This window comes from Garra rufa, chromosome 5 (assembly GCF_049309525.1).
Source record: "Garra rufa chromosome 5, GarRuf1.0, whole genome shotgun sequence".
Lineage (NCBI taxonomy): Eukaryota > Metazoa > Chordata > Actinopteri > Cypriniformes > Cyprinidae > Garra > Garra rufa.
In genome coordinates this window covers 34,081,501-34,095,431 of record NC_133365.1, presented here as the reverse complement: position 1 = coordinate 34,095,431, position 13,931 = coordinate 34,081,501, and the positions used below count along the sequence as shown (strand labels likewise).

At 36.6% G+C, this 13,931-nt stretch overlaps 3 protein-coding genes across 3 annotated transcripts; 1 reads left to right on the top strand and 2 right to left on the bottom strand.

The window, feature by feature from the left end:
* Window positions 1-334: 334 nt before the first annotated feature.
* Window positions 335-1,962, top strand: atp5l (ATP synthase, H+ transporting, mitochondrial F0 complex, subunit g). The gene is made up of 3 exons (XM_073841151.1): window positions 335-493; window positions 933-1,093; window positions 1,757-1,962. The coding sequence occupies exons 1-3, from the start codon at window positions 442-444 to the stop codon at window positions 1,853-1,855; spliced, it is 312 nt and encodes a 103-aa protein (XP_073697252.1). The 5' UTR covers window positions 335-441; the 3' UTR covers window positions 1,856-1,962.
* A 513-nt stretch (window positions 1,963-2,475) lies between these two features.
* ift22 (intraflagellar transport 22 homolog (Chlamydomonas)) lies at window positions 2,476-3,777 on the bottom strand. The gene is made up of 5 exons (XM_073841386.1): window positions 3,487-3,777; window positions 3,321-3,403; window positions 3,130-3,219; window positions 2,825-3,027; window positions 2,476-2,733 (listed from the first exon to the last, which is right to left on the bottom strand). Exons 1-5 carry the CDS (start codon window positions 3,514-3,516, stop codon window positions 2,585-2,587), a joined length of 555 nt encoding a protein of 184 aa, XP_073697487.1. The 5' UTR covers window positions 3,517-3,777; the 3' UTR covers window positions 2,476-2,584.
* A 2,191-nt stretch (window positions 3,778-5,968) lies between these two features.
* On the bottom strand, window positions 5,969-13,523 carry ftr82 (finTRIM family, member 82). The gene is made up of 7 exons (XM_073840354.1): window positions 12,818-13,523; window positions 11,207-11,302; window positions 10,550-10,783; window positions 9,658-9,817; window positions 9,037-9,093; window positions 8,457-8,525; window positions 5,969-6,851 (listed from the first exon to the last, which is right to left on the bottom strand). The coding sequence occupies exons 1-7, from the start codon at window positions 13,400-13,402 to the stop codon at window positions 6,331-6,333; spliced, it is 1,722 nt and encodes a 573-aa protein (XP_073696455.1). The 5' UTR covers window positions 13,403-13,523; the 3' UTR covers window positions 5,969-6,330.
* Between the last annotated feature and the right edge of the window lie 408 nt (window positions 13,524-13,931).

The following is a 13,931-nucleotide window of genomic DNA, read 5'->3' as shown; positions in this document are numbered from 1 at the left end:
AATATGCTATTAAGGAACATCAAATTAATAAATAAATAATTAAAAACCATTATGTGTATGCATCTATAAAATCAAATACATGTAAAGTTAACAAGTTTTCAAAGCTTTTAGCATTAGCAGTAGCACTTAGTCGGTCGTGTTAAGCCGCTCTTTATTTATAGAAAAAGTATTTCATACTGTATTTAATTTTTAGGGGAAAGACAATCTGTATTTTCATAAACACGTTTTTTGGTTCAACGTTATAGCATGGAGGCTATATAGATTTATTTATAGAGATATATATAGGCTATATATATAGGCATGCTCAACTTTTCCGTCAGGCGTATATTCTGCTTCCTTGATCGAAGGGTCCTTCGCTGGAGGTGACCGGAGGTGACATTCATTGAAGGGCCCCGGTTTGTGGAGAGAAGCGGCGAATAAACCTTCACAGTCACAGAAATCATGGCCCAGGCGGTACAGAAACTCGTGGCTAAAGTGCCAACGTTGGTCGGCGGTAAGAATAATCACCTTTTACCTAACCTTTACAAGATTTATTTCATCGAAAGATTTATTATGAGTTATGTGCGTCTGGTTTCCGCAGCAGGCCGCGTATATGAGCAAATCATGCATCAGATCAAACACAACATTTACTATATACACTTATTAAGTGTGGTAATACGCTGACTTTTAGTGCTAACAAATGACCAACAATTGTGTTAGTTAATTGTCTAGTGTTTTACTACGTTTATAGCTGTTACGATTCATTCTGAACGCACGACAACAGCGTTATGCTGAAACTGACAGCAGAACATTCGCCCAATGTCAAAGTGTGAAGATACATTCAGCTAAAACGTTCACGTTCTCCCTGTGGCATTGGCTTTGCAAAGTTTCCTTTATCAATGTAAATGTGACATATCTTGTATATGATTAACGTCTATAATGTTATTTTGCAGCCGCTGTGAACTACTCCAAGCCCCGGCTAGCTACATTCTGGTATTACGCCCGTGTGGAGCTGGTGCCTCCCACCCCTGCCGAGATCCCCAAGGCCATCAGCGGCTTCCAGGATATCATCAAGGGCTTCCAGTCAGGACGACTCGGTCAGACCACAGTCAGGGTTAGTATGGATTGGATACTTTTAGTTTGCATTTCAAACTTTTCTTTTCTGAAAAGACAGTCTGACGTGTTGGGACAAAATAACCACTTAAATTGCTTATCCAAAACACATCTGCTTTGGCAGAGGCAAAGCTGTCCTGTGTCTCATTTCAAATATGTATTTGTCTATGTTTGGAAAAGACTTACAAAGAGTTGCAAATTCTGTCATTTACATATCCTGAAGTTCTTCCAAATGTTAATGAATTTCCCTCAGCTGTTGAACACAAAATACAATTTGAAGAATGTTGGTGACCAAACAGTTTTGTTAGAATTTAAATCATTGGCTTCTGTCTGCGTTTGGTCACCAACATTGAACCTCATAAGACCTTCATTCATCTTCGGAACACAAATTAAGATATTTTTGACGAAATCCGAGAGCCTTCTGACCCTGAATAGACAGCAAAGGTACTACTACATTCGCGGCCCAGAAACGTAGTAAGGACATTGATAAAATAGTCAATATAACGTCAGTGGTTCAACTGTAATTTTACTTGCAATTATACACTTCAGTGTCAGAAAGTGAGGTTTATGTTTTACATTTAATCATTGCTTATCAAACCTGGTTATTAATAGTTCCAAGAATATTTCTGTAATGTTTCTCATCACTTTTTTTTATTTGCCCCAGGATGCTCTGAGGAATGGACTTGTTGCCACAGAGGTTCTGATGTGGTTCTACATCGGCGAGATCATTGGGAAGGGAGGCCTTATTGGCTATGATGTATAAATGTGGACTGTCCTGTTTGCTTGTTCTCTTTGCTGAGCTGTGTCTGTTTTCTTTATCAGATTCTTGGAATCCAGGAACTAACTAAATAAATATTATTAATGAAAGAACAGCTTTCATGCTTCTTTAATTCTAGTGTGCTTTCAGTGAATGTACCCAGGATAATGTTACAATACTGTTAAATGCACAACCTTAAGTAGCCCGGGTATATTTTGTAGGAATAACCAAAAATATATTGTATGGGTCAAAATTACAGATCGATCTTTTATGCCAAAAATATTTAGGATATTAAGTAAAGATCGTCTTCCATGAAGATGTTTTGTAAATTTTCTACCGTAAATATATCAACACTTTTTGATTAGTAATACGTGTTGCTAAGAACTTTGTTTCGACAAGTTTAAAGGTAATTTTTCTTTCAAATAGTTGTTTCTCGGTTAAATATTGTCCTATCCTAACAAAGCTAACATCAATAGAAAGCTTATTTAGCTTTTAAAAATTGACCTTTATGACTGGTTTTGTGGTGCAGGGTCACAAATGATCATTTTCATTTTAGATGATAGATGGTGGAATTCATGTATATAAATTACAGTGATGAGTGAAAGCATCTGAAAAAAAAAATCATTTTACCAAATCAAAGTGATTTTAATGTAATTGTGGGGGTAAAATACAAAAGCTGAAAGAAAACTGCTTGTGTATATATATTATGTGCATTTTGTTACATTATATACAAAATTATGTAATTATTAACATTTCTTCTCGCTCCTGATTTTCTGATAGCATTCGCATAACATTTCCCAAGTATTTGTGGAACTCCTGTCGAACATCTTCAGGCTCTTCCTCAAGGTTTGAGTGAATGAGAGGCAACTTGTTTAACTGTGGGGCTACACAGAGGATAAGTTAAATAAGTAAAAAAAAAAAAAAAAACACTCATCATATGAAACCTTTTTGAAGGGGTGTTCAGAAATATGTTACCTAATGGTGGACGGCTGGTGTCAGCCCCGCTCCCTGGTTTATGATGTGCAATGAGCAGACACTGGGCCTCCTGGAGACCCTGTGAGGAGATGAATGTAGAGTGCCAGGTCTCTATTTCCTTTAGTTGACTGGGGACATCTGGGTTAAACACAATTACTACCCCATTGGAGTCTTTCAACAAAGCTGGCCAGCATGATTCAAACCTGTGCACATACAATACTGAATGAATTTACTCAGGAAGAAACAGTTATTGTTTGACAACTTAAGTCTGGTTCAGAAAAGTGGTCTACATTTGATCCACTTACTTGAAATCACCCGCACAATCCCACAGTTCCACTTCACAGGCTGAATTTTTGTTGCCAGTAGACAAATTGTGTGATTCAAACTCAAGTATCCTGAAGACGGAAATTAAATGCCATATTTAAATTGCTAACATATATCATTGTTGTATACAAAATGTATATTCGTTGCAACAGTAACTTTAAAATTAACCTACCTTACTCCTTGTGTAGGGCTGTAATCAGCTCCGATTGTTTCCGTTGTGTCAGAGAGAAAATTGGCCAATGCTGTTTTCCCACACTATCAATATGAAGTATGAAAATTAGTGATCTATACAAATAAATAAAGATACACCGCATTCTACACACTATCAAACGATTTACCTCACTAGGTCCAATTAATAATATTTTCATCTTGAACAGCCTGAAGTAACGTTATAAAGAGAAATAAATGGAAGGGAGCGATTTTTGACTAACCTACCTAGCTAGCTAGCTAGCTACTTAGACAACAATTTGACATTTCTATTGCGTGTAAGACTATATAAGAAATAATAAATGAAATGTAAAACGTTTGCACAAAGTGTGAAATCAGTGCGATAATTCCACCGATAGACATCCAAAGGCAGCTATATGAAGTGCGTTAGCTCATGGCTAACATCATAAACAACTCGTTTCCAAGGCGATTATGCAGAAGGTAAAACACCCGTCGCAGATTCGCTAACCTTGCGTTCATTTAAATGGAATTCACTACAAACAGAAACCAAACGTACAAAGAAAGTAATGCTGGATTAAGACTTTTTTTCACTGAGTGATTATTAGTTTTAATAGAATAACACAAAATAGCGCATATCCTTCTGTTCATTTAACACACAATGAGCAATATTGCGTGGACGATATGGAGTAACCTGCCTTTAAACCCTTCCATTATAAACATTTTAATTTATGAACATTAAAACAATTCATGAAACAGCAAAAATGTAAAGCTCAAAAATATAAAATCATTGTTTTGGCTACCTTTTTTTTTTTTAATTACTTAAATTTATGAAAAATATATGAAAAAATATTGATATTTAAATATTGTTTAGACAGAATTCACAAAACAAGACATTTTGGTTTATGAAACCAACAGTATTTGATCATACACAGGTTTAAATTCCATTATCCTAAAAAGTGATTTCTAAAAGTTGTATTTCCTCTTATAGCCACGCGAGGACACCAGACATCTGTTAATATCCGCCATGCTTGCATAGAAGCAAATTGTCCACAGCAGGTTCTTGTCTTGAAAAAAAGGTGTTTACAAAAATAACACACCAAGGTGAAAGCAGCCAGTTTAACAACTACACCGGTAAGTTAACACAAAGTAAATGGTTAGCCTCAACTATCTAACAGTAGTTTGTTTCAAAAACCTCAGTAGCTTAGTTCACACAAAAATGAAAAATGGAAAAAGTGACGCTTTAGAAAGTGCGTCAGAAATTGTCACATTCTGGGCAAGTTCTACTTTTTTCATTCAGAAACGCTCAGGCGTTTGATTCATTCATAAACGTTCATATTTGTTCATGGAATGATGGATTGCTTATTCCTGCAGTTTATATACAAACGCTTTCACCCCCAGAGTGTTTATTTTAGCAACATAAAAAACTTCTTGTCAAAATAAATGGGTTATTTTTACTGCCAATACATGTCTTACCTAATAATATTTTCTTTCTGACTTTCTCACCGATATCTTTTGAGCATTCAGCAGTAGGAACGCCCACTATGACCAACAGATCATCAACCTGTTTCCTTTATTAATTGTTAAAAGAAAAGTTCACTTCCAGAATTAAAATTTCCTTTCTTTTAAGTCGCAAAAATTAAGGTTTTTGAGGAAAACATTCCAGGATTTTCCTCCATACAGTGGACTGTTAAAGGGTTGAGGGTCCAAATTGCAGTTTCAAAGCAACTTCAAAGGGCCATACACGATTCCAGCTGAGGCATAAGTGTGTAATCTAGCAAACCCATCAGTCATTTTCTAAAAAATAAAAATAACCCCAAATGCTCATCTTGCTTGCACTAGCTCTGCCATGCGCATGCGTGTCTTCACACATTATGTAATCATGTTGGAAAGGTTAGTTCTTGTCTGTGCTTAGGTAAAAGGCAGGGTAGGGCAAAAAGCTCCATCTCATTTTCTCATCCAACTAGAAAATATTCCAATGCCATTGTTTTATCTTTTTGTAAAGGGCGTTTGACTTTATTTGCAAGCTCACTTTGTAAATGCTGGGTGTGACCTCTCCAAAATGCTCACATAGTGTGTGAAGTTGAGGTAGTGCCAGGCGAGCATTTGTGGTTAAAAAGTATAAAAATTAGTATTTTTCTTAGAAAATTACGGATCGTTTCGCTAGATAAGACCTTTATTCCTCAGCTGCAGAACCATTTGAAGCTGCTTTGAAACTGCAATTTGGACATTCAACTCGCTGATCCCTGTTGAAGTCAACTATATGTAGAAAAATTCTGGAAAGTTTTCCTCAAAAACCTTAATTTCTTTTCGGCTGTAGAAAAAAACACATGAACATTTTGGATCACACGGGGTTAAGTAAATTTTCAGGAAATTTTCATTCTGGAAGTGAGCTTTAATTAGAGCTGTCAACTGGGTGAAGCGAAGGCAAAAAACACAAATCTCTTGATCATTTTGGAAGATTTTGAAACAGGGCGACACTAACTGTCTAACAACTGATCACAAATTATGAAAGTCAGAAATTTGGCAAGTGTCTTTATACTTTAAATATGTGCTATAGATTAAACTAAGATGATTTTTGTTCAAATTTGGTGGTTTTATCAGCAAAATCACAAGAATATTCACTATGACCACATTTATTTAATGAGAGACCAGTATGTATAACAACTTTATTGAAATATGAGAATAATATTACTTTACAATGCCTTTTGGATACACACATTTTGAGAATTCAGTATAATATTAACTGAAAAAAGATTTTAGCATCTTGAAGAATTTTTCTTCATTAAAGCTTTTATTTAGGAGAACATTATATAGTTTGCAGATAGGATTATTAGTAAAGTTATTTAATTCTTCTAGAACCTGTAAAAATAGTTGAAACGACAACTGAAAAATGGCATTTAGCATAAACGACAGAGTTAAAAAAATAAAACATCATTAAACAAAGAGCAAAAATCATAGAACAGAAAGCAGAAATGTCTGTCCTTCACTTCAGATTCTTCATGAGAAGCACATGTTCATTTCAATTGGCAGATCTTGACTGATGTTCCAACCCCAAACCCAGGATAGAGGGGCTCAGTAAATGTGGTCTCGAAACGATGCAGACGCGTCATAGTCTCACCAATACTATAAAAGGCCAACACCCCTGCGGAGTGGTCCAGAAAGACCCCTATTCTCGGAGAGTGAGGGCCACTGACAGCCTTGTCTACCCTGTTATGCCAGGCTGAGTACCCTGTGTCAGAGCAGAGGAGGCTCCAGGACTTATCGTTGTAGCCTAGCAAGCACAGAGAGCCTTTGCCCTTACGGCTAATGCCTCGATAGGCCACTCCGATGGAGAACTCCCCACTCCACTCAATTTCCCAGTAGAAACGGCCACCTGACAGAGCTTCACGACACAGCACCTGGGCAAAGCTATCGAAGCGATCTTGATTTTCTGAGTATGGCTGCGGGTCCCGGGTTCTAATCACCTTTCTGCTTCCTTCAGATATGTACAGCTCCTTATGTGCCGTGTGGGAGTCCAGTTTCAGCTGACAGTAGTCTGGAGATGGATACAAAGATAAAGGTTGCTTTTAACAGTTCTTTATATATCTGTCTCTGTATTTACTCTAGTAAATCAGAAATTTTACATTTGTGACCCTGGACCACAAAACCAGTCATAAGGCTAAATTTTACAAAACTGAGATGTATACATCATATGAAAGCTCAATAATTAAGCTTTCCATGGATGCATGGTTTGTCAGGATAGGACAATATTTGGCCGAGATACAACTATTTGAAAATCTGGAATCTGAGGGTGCAAAAAAATCAAAATACTGAGAAAATCCCCTTTAAAGTTCTCCAAATTAAGTTCTTAACAATGCATATTACTAATCAAAAATTACATTTTGACAGTAGGAATTTTCCAAAAAATCTTCATGGAATATGATTTTTACATAATTTCCTAATGATTTTTGGCATAAAAGAAAAATCAATAATTTTGACCCATACAAAGTATTTTTGGCTATTGCTACAAACATACCCCAGCGACTTTAGACTGGTTTTGTTGTCCAGGGTCACATTTAGTAAAAATGACAGAAAAAATAATTTGGACTGGGGAATGCAAATAAGCTGATGACAAATTCTATACTGTTTCATCTAAATCAATTAAAACATAAACTGAAAACTACAATCACTCCAGTTTAGTTAATTTAGGCATCACAACATCATAATGTGCATTATGACAAATGGCTATTCATTTTAATATTAGCAGATTACATGTTAAACAAGATTAGCTTTGAGTGTTAGATCTAAATGCAAAAACATAAAATGAGCCGATATCTACCGATAACAGAATAGACAGTCAAAAGATTTTTAATCTCCTCTTCTCACCAAACCTGCATTTGTTTGATCCAAAGTACAGCAAGAACGGTACATTTTTAAATTATTTTTACTATTTAAAATTACTGTTTTCTATTTGAATATATTTTAAAAATGTAATTTATTTCTGTGATCAAAGCTACATTTGCAGCATCATTACTTCAGTGTCACATGATCCTTTAGAAATCATTCTAATATGCTGATTTGCTGTTCAAAAAACATTGATTATTATTATCAATATTTAAAACAGTAGAGTACATTTCAGGATTCTTTGATGAATAGATAGATTCAAAGATCATCATTTATCTAAAATAAATAGCTTTTGTAACATACACCATTCAAAAGCTTGAAGTCAGTATAATAAGTAAGTAAGTATGGAAATATATATAGAAGCACCTTTATTTCTATATATAAAAGTAATATATAATTTGTATAAAAGTAATATCTATGTTACTTTGTAAGTTACAGGAATTTAGCAATTTCTATTTTTCTTTCTATTTCTATTCATCAAAGAAACCTATAAGATTTTACTCAGCTGTTTTCAACACAATATAATAAATGTTTTTAGAGCAGCAGATCAGAATATTAGAATGATTTCTGAATCATATCATATGACTGAAGTAATGACGCTGAAATTCAGCTTTGTAATTTACAGGAATAAATTACATTTTAATATATATTTAAATAAAAATTGCTGTACTATGCAGGCTTGGTGAGTAGAATAGACTTTTTTAAAAAACTCTTAAAAAATCTTACTGTTCATATATCATGATTTCTAGATACTTACATTTTAGGAATTCAGATCTGCTCCTGGGTTCTGCAGAAGGTGCACTGTCCACTGTATGAACTTCTTTTGCTAAACACAAAGAAAATCACATAATTTAATATGCTTTATCCCATAGTGTGTGTATATTAACATTTGAAAGTGTGATGTCTGTCAGATTTTTACTTTTGTTCAGCAAGTATGCATTTTAACTGTTCAAAAGCACCACAGTTTTAGCACTGATAAATGAAATATTACTTGCTGCATACTCAGCATATTAGAATAATGTCACATGATCCTTCATAAATTAAAGAAAAATTACATTTTAAAGTATTTTCGAATAGAAACTGGAATAAGATTTTACACTATTATTATTATTATTATTATTATTATTATTTTTGATCAAAGAAAAGCAGCTTTGTTGAGTTTAAGAGACTTCCGTCGAATAATAATAAAAAAAACTTACAGACCCCAAATTTTTAAACAGTTGTGTCATGCATGTTTTTAAATATTGCCTATTTTTAGACCATGTTATAGCTTATTAGTACACCCATTTGTGATTAGTGTAAATCAATATACAGTATAAGTATTTAATTTGTATTACCTCTGATGGTTTTTTCCTTGTTGCGATTCTCCACAGTGTAGACTGGTACTTCATTCACTGTTATAAAAAGTACACATCAGGAAGACTTTATTTACAATACAGTTGTTTTTTAAACAAGAAATGCTAGATTTATGCCAGCGGATCTAAGAAGGGCACTAAATCCTATTGTTTCAATGTCTATTAATAGAATTGTTCGCTACCTACTTCATCCAATCAGAATAGCTCTTTTGTTTATCATTTGAACCTTGCTCAGTGAACTGGAAATGAAGTGGAGGAACTCTAAGCCTGTTTACACTATACATGCAATCACATGACTTCCTTGCTAGCTTAAGAATGTACTATGAAGTCATGTGAACTAGGTTCCAAAAGGCCTGACTTGTCTGAGTTAAAGACTGATCTGTTTAATTGTTGCTTATTGCCTTTATCACTTCAGATTGTCTTACAGCTGACCCAGAAATTATACAACATGCTGTAGCAAAAGTGCACAAAAAAGTTCCGCTGTACACTTTACTGTCCAAGTTCATATAAAATAGAGGGCAGTGTGTTCAGAACAGCAAGCAAGGGCAAATTCACCCAACAACTATGCCTGTATCTGATGTACGGTGCATTGTGTGCTCTGACCTGATTTTGAGACTTTTCGCAGTTCTTCTCTGCCCAGCTCCTCCAGCCTCTCTTTAATCTCAGCCACGGCTTTCCTGGCTGCACTGAAGGAGAAGTCTGGGTTCAGAGACACTCGAGGTATAAAGCCGTCATCAGTCGGAGTGCAGAGATAATTGAAATTCTGTTTAAAAAGAGAGAAATGTCAGTGCATAAAATGGAGTATAATGGTGGAAGCCTGAGTTACTGAAGCGTAATTGTGTTTATATAATATCTTTGAAACTTTTATGTAATAAGGAGAATCTTAGAGCAGTTTTTAAACTTCTAATGCCAAAAAGTTTGAAAAGCATGATATTATGTAAACTTAAATGTGTCTTAAGTACTACGGGTATATTGGGAGCAATAGCCAAAAAAAACATTGTATAGGTCAAAATTGTAGATTTTTCTTTTATGGCAAAAATCATTAGGATATCAAGTAAAGATCATGTTCCGTGAAGATATTTTGTAAATTTGCTACCGTAAATATATCAAGACTTACTTTATTAGTAATGCATTGCTAACTTCATTTGAACATTTTTAAAGGTGATTTTCTCAATATTTAGATTTTTTTTGCACCCTGAGATTCCAGATTTTTTTCAATAGTTATATCTCAGCAAAATATTGTCCAATTCTAACAAACCAAACATCAATGGAAATGGAATCAATTTTAAAAAAGTGACCCTTATGACTGGTTTTGTGGTCCAGGGTCACAATTAGTGCCTTTTGTATGGATATTTTAAGCAAACACACAAAAAAACTTTAATACATAAACTATATAGTTTTTTTCTCTACATTTTTTTACAGATCCCCTAGAACCCTCTTCGTCTCCTTTTAGGGATCCCCTGAGCCTGTTTTGAACACTCCTGTCCTAAAGTACCTGTAAGAAGTGGATGTGATCCTCAGTGCTGTAAAGCTGTTTAAGTCCAGTCTCTTTCTTCTTTAGCTCTTCGATCTCCTGCTCCAGCCGCTCCATCAGCCCCTCAGCCTGACTAAATGCAGCCCTCTCATTGATGTTGATCAGTTTGATGACCTCCGACCTCATCCTCTCAATGGAGGTGATCATCTCATCAAACATCTTCTTGCTTTCAGTCATTGCCCTTTGTGCAGAGCTCTATAGTAAAAATGAGTCAAGTTTAAGAGTGTCAGTTCAATGTCCAGTATTTCAGTAGAAAATCTTTTTTTGCAAGAACATCTTCTGGATAAGCTTTACAACTCTGTAAAATTACTCAAGCTGCTCCTCCAGTCAAAAAAAAAAAAAAAAACTGTGTATCAGCATGTATCTAACAAACTAGCACTGGGTTATCTCATAAAGAACAAAAGAACAATTATGGCCACTTTCAAGGACTGTTTGCTTTCCCAGATTGAAACAGTTACACACTGACTTAACAGATAAAAGGTCTTGTGCCATTTCACCTTTGCCCAGATAAAGCATTACACTTCCACACAGTGTTCCTATTTGGTCTAATATATTACGGTGTGGCTTTGATAAGAGCAGTGTTGAAAATGAACTGTTACAGTTGAATCTAAAACATACTTTGAGAGAATCCACTGCTGTCTTCAGTTCCTCCAGTTCTTTGGTCCTCTGCTGGCATTTTTGTTTGATTTCTGCTTGGGACACTCCAAGAAGTTTCTGTCCACAACAAACGAGAAAATAATTAGTCTTTATTGACAGATTAACACCTTACAAACACTTTTGTTTGTTTCTGATTTCCATCTTCAGTGAATGTACAGCTATATAACACAACATTTACTCTCACGTCACAGATCTTCATCTATGTATTGTGTTACGTTTTATTTTTCTAGAATTTGAAGAACCTGCTTCACATGGATGCCTTTATCTTCGAAAAGAGACGGGAATGTTAATCACGCCAGGAATGTAAAACTAGCTGGGTCTGCTCGCCAGAGAGACATTTCAAGGTGCACACGCTTGATTCTTTAGGGTAAGAGAAGGGGGGCTTCAGAGCAACCCCTTGCCAAGCTCACCGAACCATTCTTCAAGATAAGCTTGAAGGAATGTGGAGAATCTGGGGAGGGGGTGAATAATAGTGTGTGTGTGTGTGTGTGTGTGTGTGTGTGTGTGTGTGTGTGTGTGTGTGTGTGTGTGTGCAGTGTGTGCCATGGGACTTGAGGGCTTAAACCTGGGATTCCCTACATTAACAGAACAAACAAGCCATTTGCAATTAGTGCCTGCGATAAACATTAGATTACTGTATCTAAACAGCACCCGTGACAGTTTAGTCAAAACATTACAAAAACACATCAACTGCTGTGCTCCCTGTTATTAAGCTGATGAATTGAAGGAAAAGCTTTGAAATCTTAAACCTTTGAAGGTCTTCCTTCCATTCAGAGCTCCAGAGTATTGATGGAACATCTGGCCAGTATCTATAAATAGTTTGTTTTTACTATCCTAATAGTTATTTCATACAGTGACTCAAGTTTCATTGAGCAGTTTGAAGAGGCGGTTGTCAACATTTTTCTCAGCTGTATTCATCTGCTAAAGTTTATGATGACTTTGGGTCAAGGTACAAAAAGCAGTGTGCTAGTTTTCTCGCTCGCAGCGCGGGGGGAGTTTGGGGATGGTCCGCAGGCTCCCGCCTGATTTTCTTGAATTCACATTCCTTGCCTCTCCCTACACCAGAATCCAGACCAGCCCTGTTTCTCATCTCCTGTTGCTCATAACAGTTATTTTTTTCTCTCACCAAAACAAATCTTCTCAGAAAGGCAGCATGTTCAGGACAGTGGTTAAACCAAGTAACCTCTGTTGTAAAGGAACACACCCTTTTTGTGACTCCTGTAGCTTGGGAGTTGTATTGGAAAATTTTATCTGGATGAAAGTTTCTCTAACCTTATTACCTTTCTATCTGTTTAATCATCATCTCCTCCCTTTCTTTTCCATATTTCCTCATCAGTTTTTATGTAATGATCTGTGCCAGCGTGTTTGTGATAACACAGAACCGGTTATACGGTGTATCTTCATGGCTCCTTGGGAGCTTATTATGAAGACACATAGTTTGTATAATCTCAAAAACATTTCTTGTTAAGTAACATAATCATATAATTAACAAATTCAACTTTTAACCCCAAAGCCACCTAATAGCGTCTCAGAAACCTAGTAAAATTTACTCAAGCAGTACATGTTCCTTACCTGTTTTTCACTTCTTTCTGCTTCAGCTGAGACTATGTCATGCCCCTTATGCTCGCTGACAGTACAGATGGCACAAATACACATCTGGTCGGTACGACAGAACAACTCCAAGCTCTTCTGGTGCTGAGGGCAGATCTTACGGTCTAGGTTCCCCAGCTCATCCACCAGCTTGTGCCTCTTGAAGGTGGCAGACTCAAAATGAGGCTTCAGATGCTTCTCGCAGTAAGAGGCAAGGCAGTTGAGGCAAGACTTGACAGCCTTGAGCTTTTTTCCAGAGCAGAAGTCACAAGGAACATCACTAGGGCCAGCATAGCTTCCATTAGTTGAGGGCGTTAAGTTCAAGCCGGTCTTCTTGATCTTCTCCGCAACTTTGGTGAGAGTTGCGTTCGGCCTCAGCACAGGTCTCTGGGTGAACGTGATCCGACACTGGGGACAGATGTAGATGCCAGTGTAATCGGCCTCATTCCAGTAGCCGCTGATACAGTCCATGCAGAAGCTGTGACCGCACGGTATCGCCACGGGGTCCCTTAGCAGCTCCGTACATAGAGGGCAGCTGAAGTAGTCTGAAGTCATTTGCTCAGCCATTTTTCTACCTTATTCAAACAGCTGAAATGTTTCCAGTAGAGAAAAAGGAGCCAAACGCTGCCTGGCTGGTGTTTTACTACAGACAGCTTTGAGTTTCTGAATTCCACAGGTTATTAATTAAAGGAAGCAAAGCCCTCCCCTTTGTACTGAGGGAGTGTGTTGGAGAGAGAGAGAGAGAGGAAGGGAGGGAGACAGACAGAGAGAGAGAGATTAGAGCACAACCCAGCTCAGATAAACAGGTTGAGCCAGGAGTCCTGAGAGTGCGAGAGAGAGTGAGTGAGGGAGGGGCCAGGGGTGGAGTGAGAGACATTAAAGAAAAAAGGTACAGTTGAGAATGAATGAATTGTGGTACAAAGCAGGGCCATCCAGGATGAAACTTAACATGAAAAGCTCTGTTTCACACATAAATTGTTTATCCATTAGCTGAGAAGCTGAAGGACATTTGCATCTGTTACCCTAAAACCACACTCTGTTAATAATTGGCCATCTTGGTTGGCTGTGATATGTTACAAAGCTTGTTTTTTCATGC

Coding starts and splice junctions, on each gene's coding strand:
- atp5l (XM_073841151.1), top strand. CDS start 442: ATGGCCCAGGCGGTACAGAAACTCGTGGCTAAAGTGCCAACGTTGGTC. Junction 494..932: donor AGTGCCAACGTTGGTCGGCG/GTAAGAATAATC, acceptor GTTATTTTGCAG/CCGCTGTGAACTACTCCAAG. Junction 1,094..1,756: donor TCGGTCAGACCACAGTCAGG/GTTAGTATGGAT, acceptor TATTTGCCCCAG/GATGCTCTGAGGAATGGACT.
- ftr82 (XM_073840354.1), bottom strand. CDS start 13,402: ATGGCTGAGCAAATGACTTCAGACTACTTCAGCTGCCCTCTATGTACG. Junction 11,303..12,817: donor CAGAAAGAAGTGAAAAACAG/GTAAGGAACATG, acceptor TGTTGTGGACAG/AAACTTCTTGGAGTGTCCCA. Junction 8,526..9,036: donor CAAGGAAAAAACCATCAGAG/GTAATACAAATT, acceptor CTTTGTGTTTAG/CAAAAGAAGTTCATACAGTG.
- ift22 (XM_073841386.1), bottom strand. CDS start 3,516: ATGAAAATATTATTAATTGGACCTAGTGAG. Junction 3,404..3,486: donor TATTAATTGGACCTAGTGAG/GTAAATCGTTTG, acceptor TCATATTGATAG/TGTGGGAAAACAGCATTGGC. Junction 3,028..3,129: donor GATTGTGCGGGTGATTTCAA/GTAAGTGGATCA, acceptor GTATGTGCACAG/GTTTGAATCATGCTGGCCAG.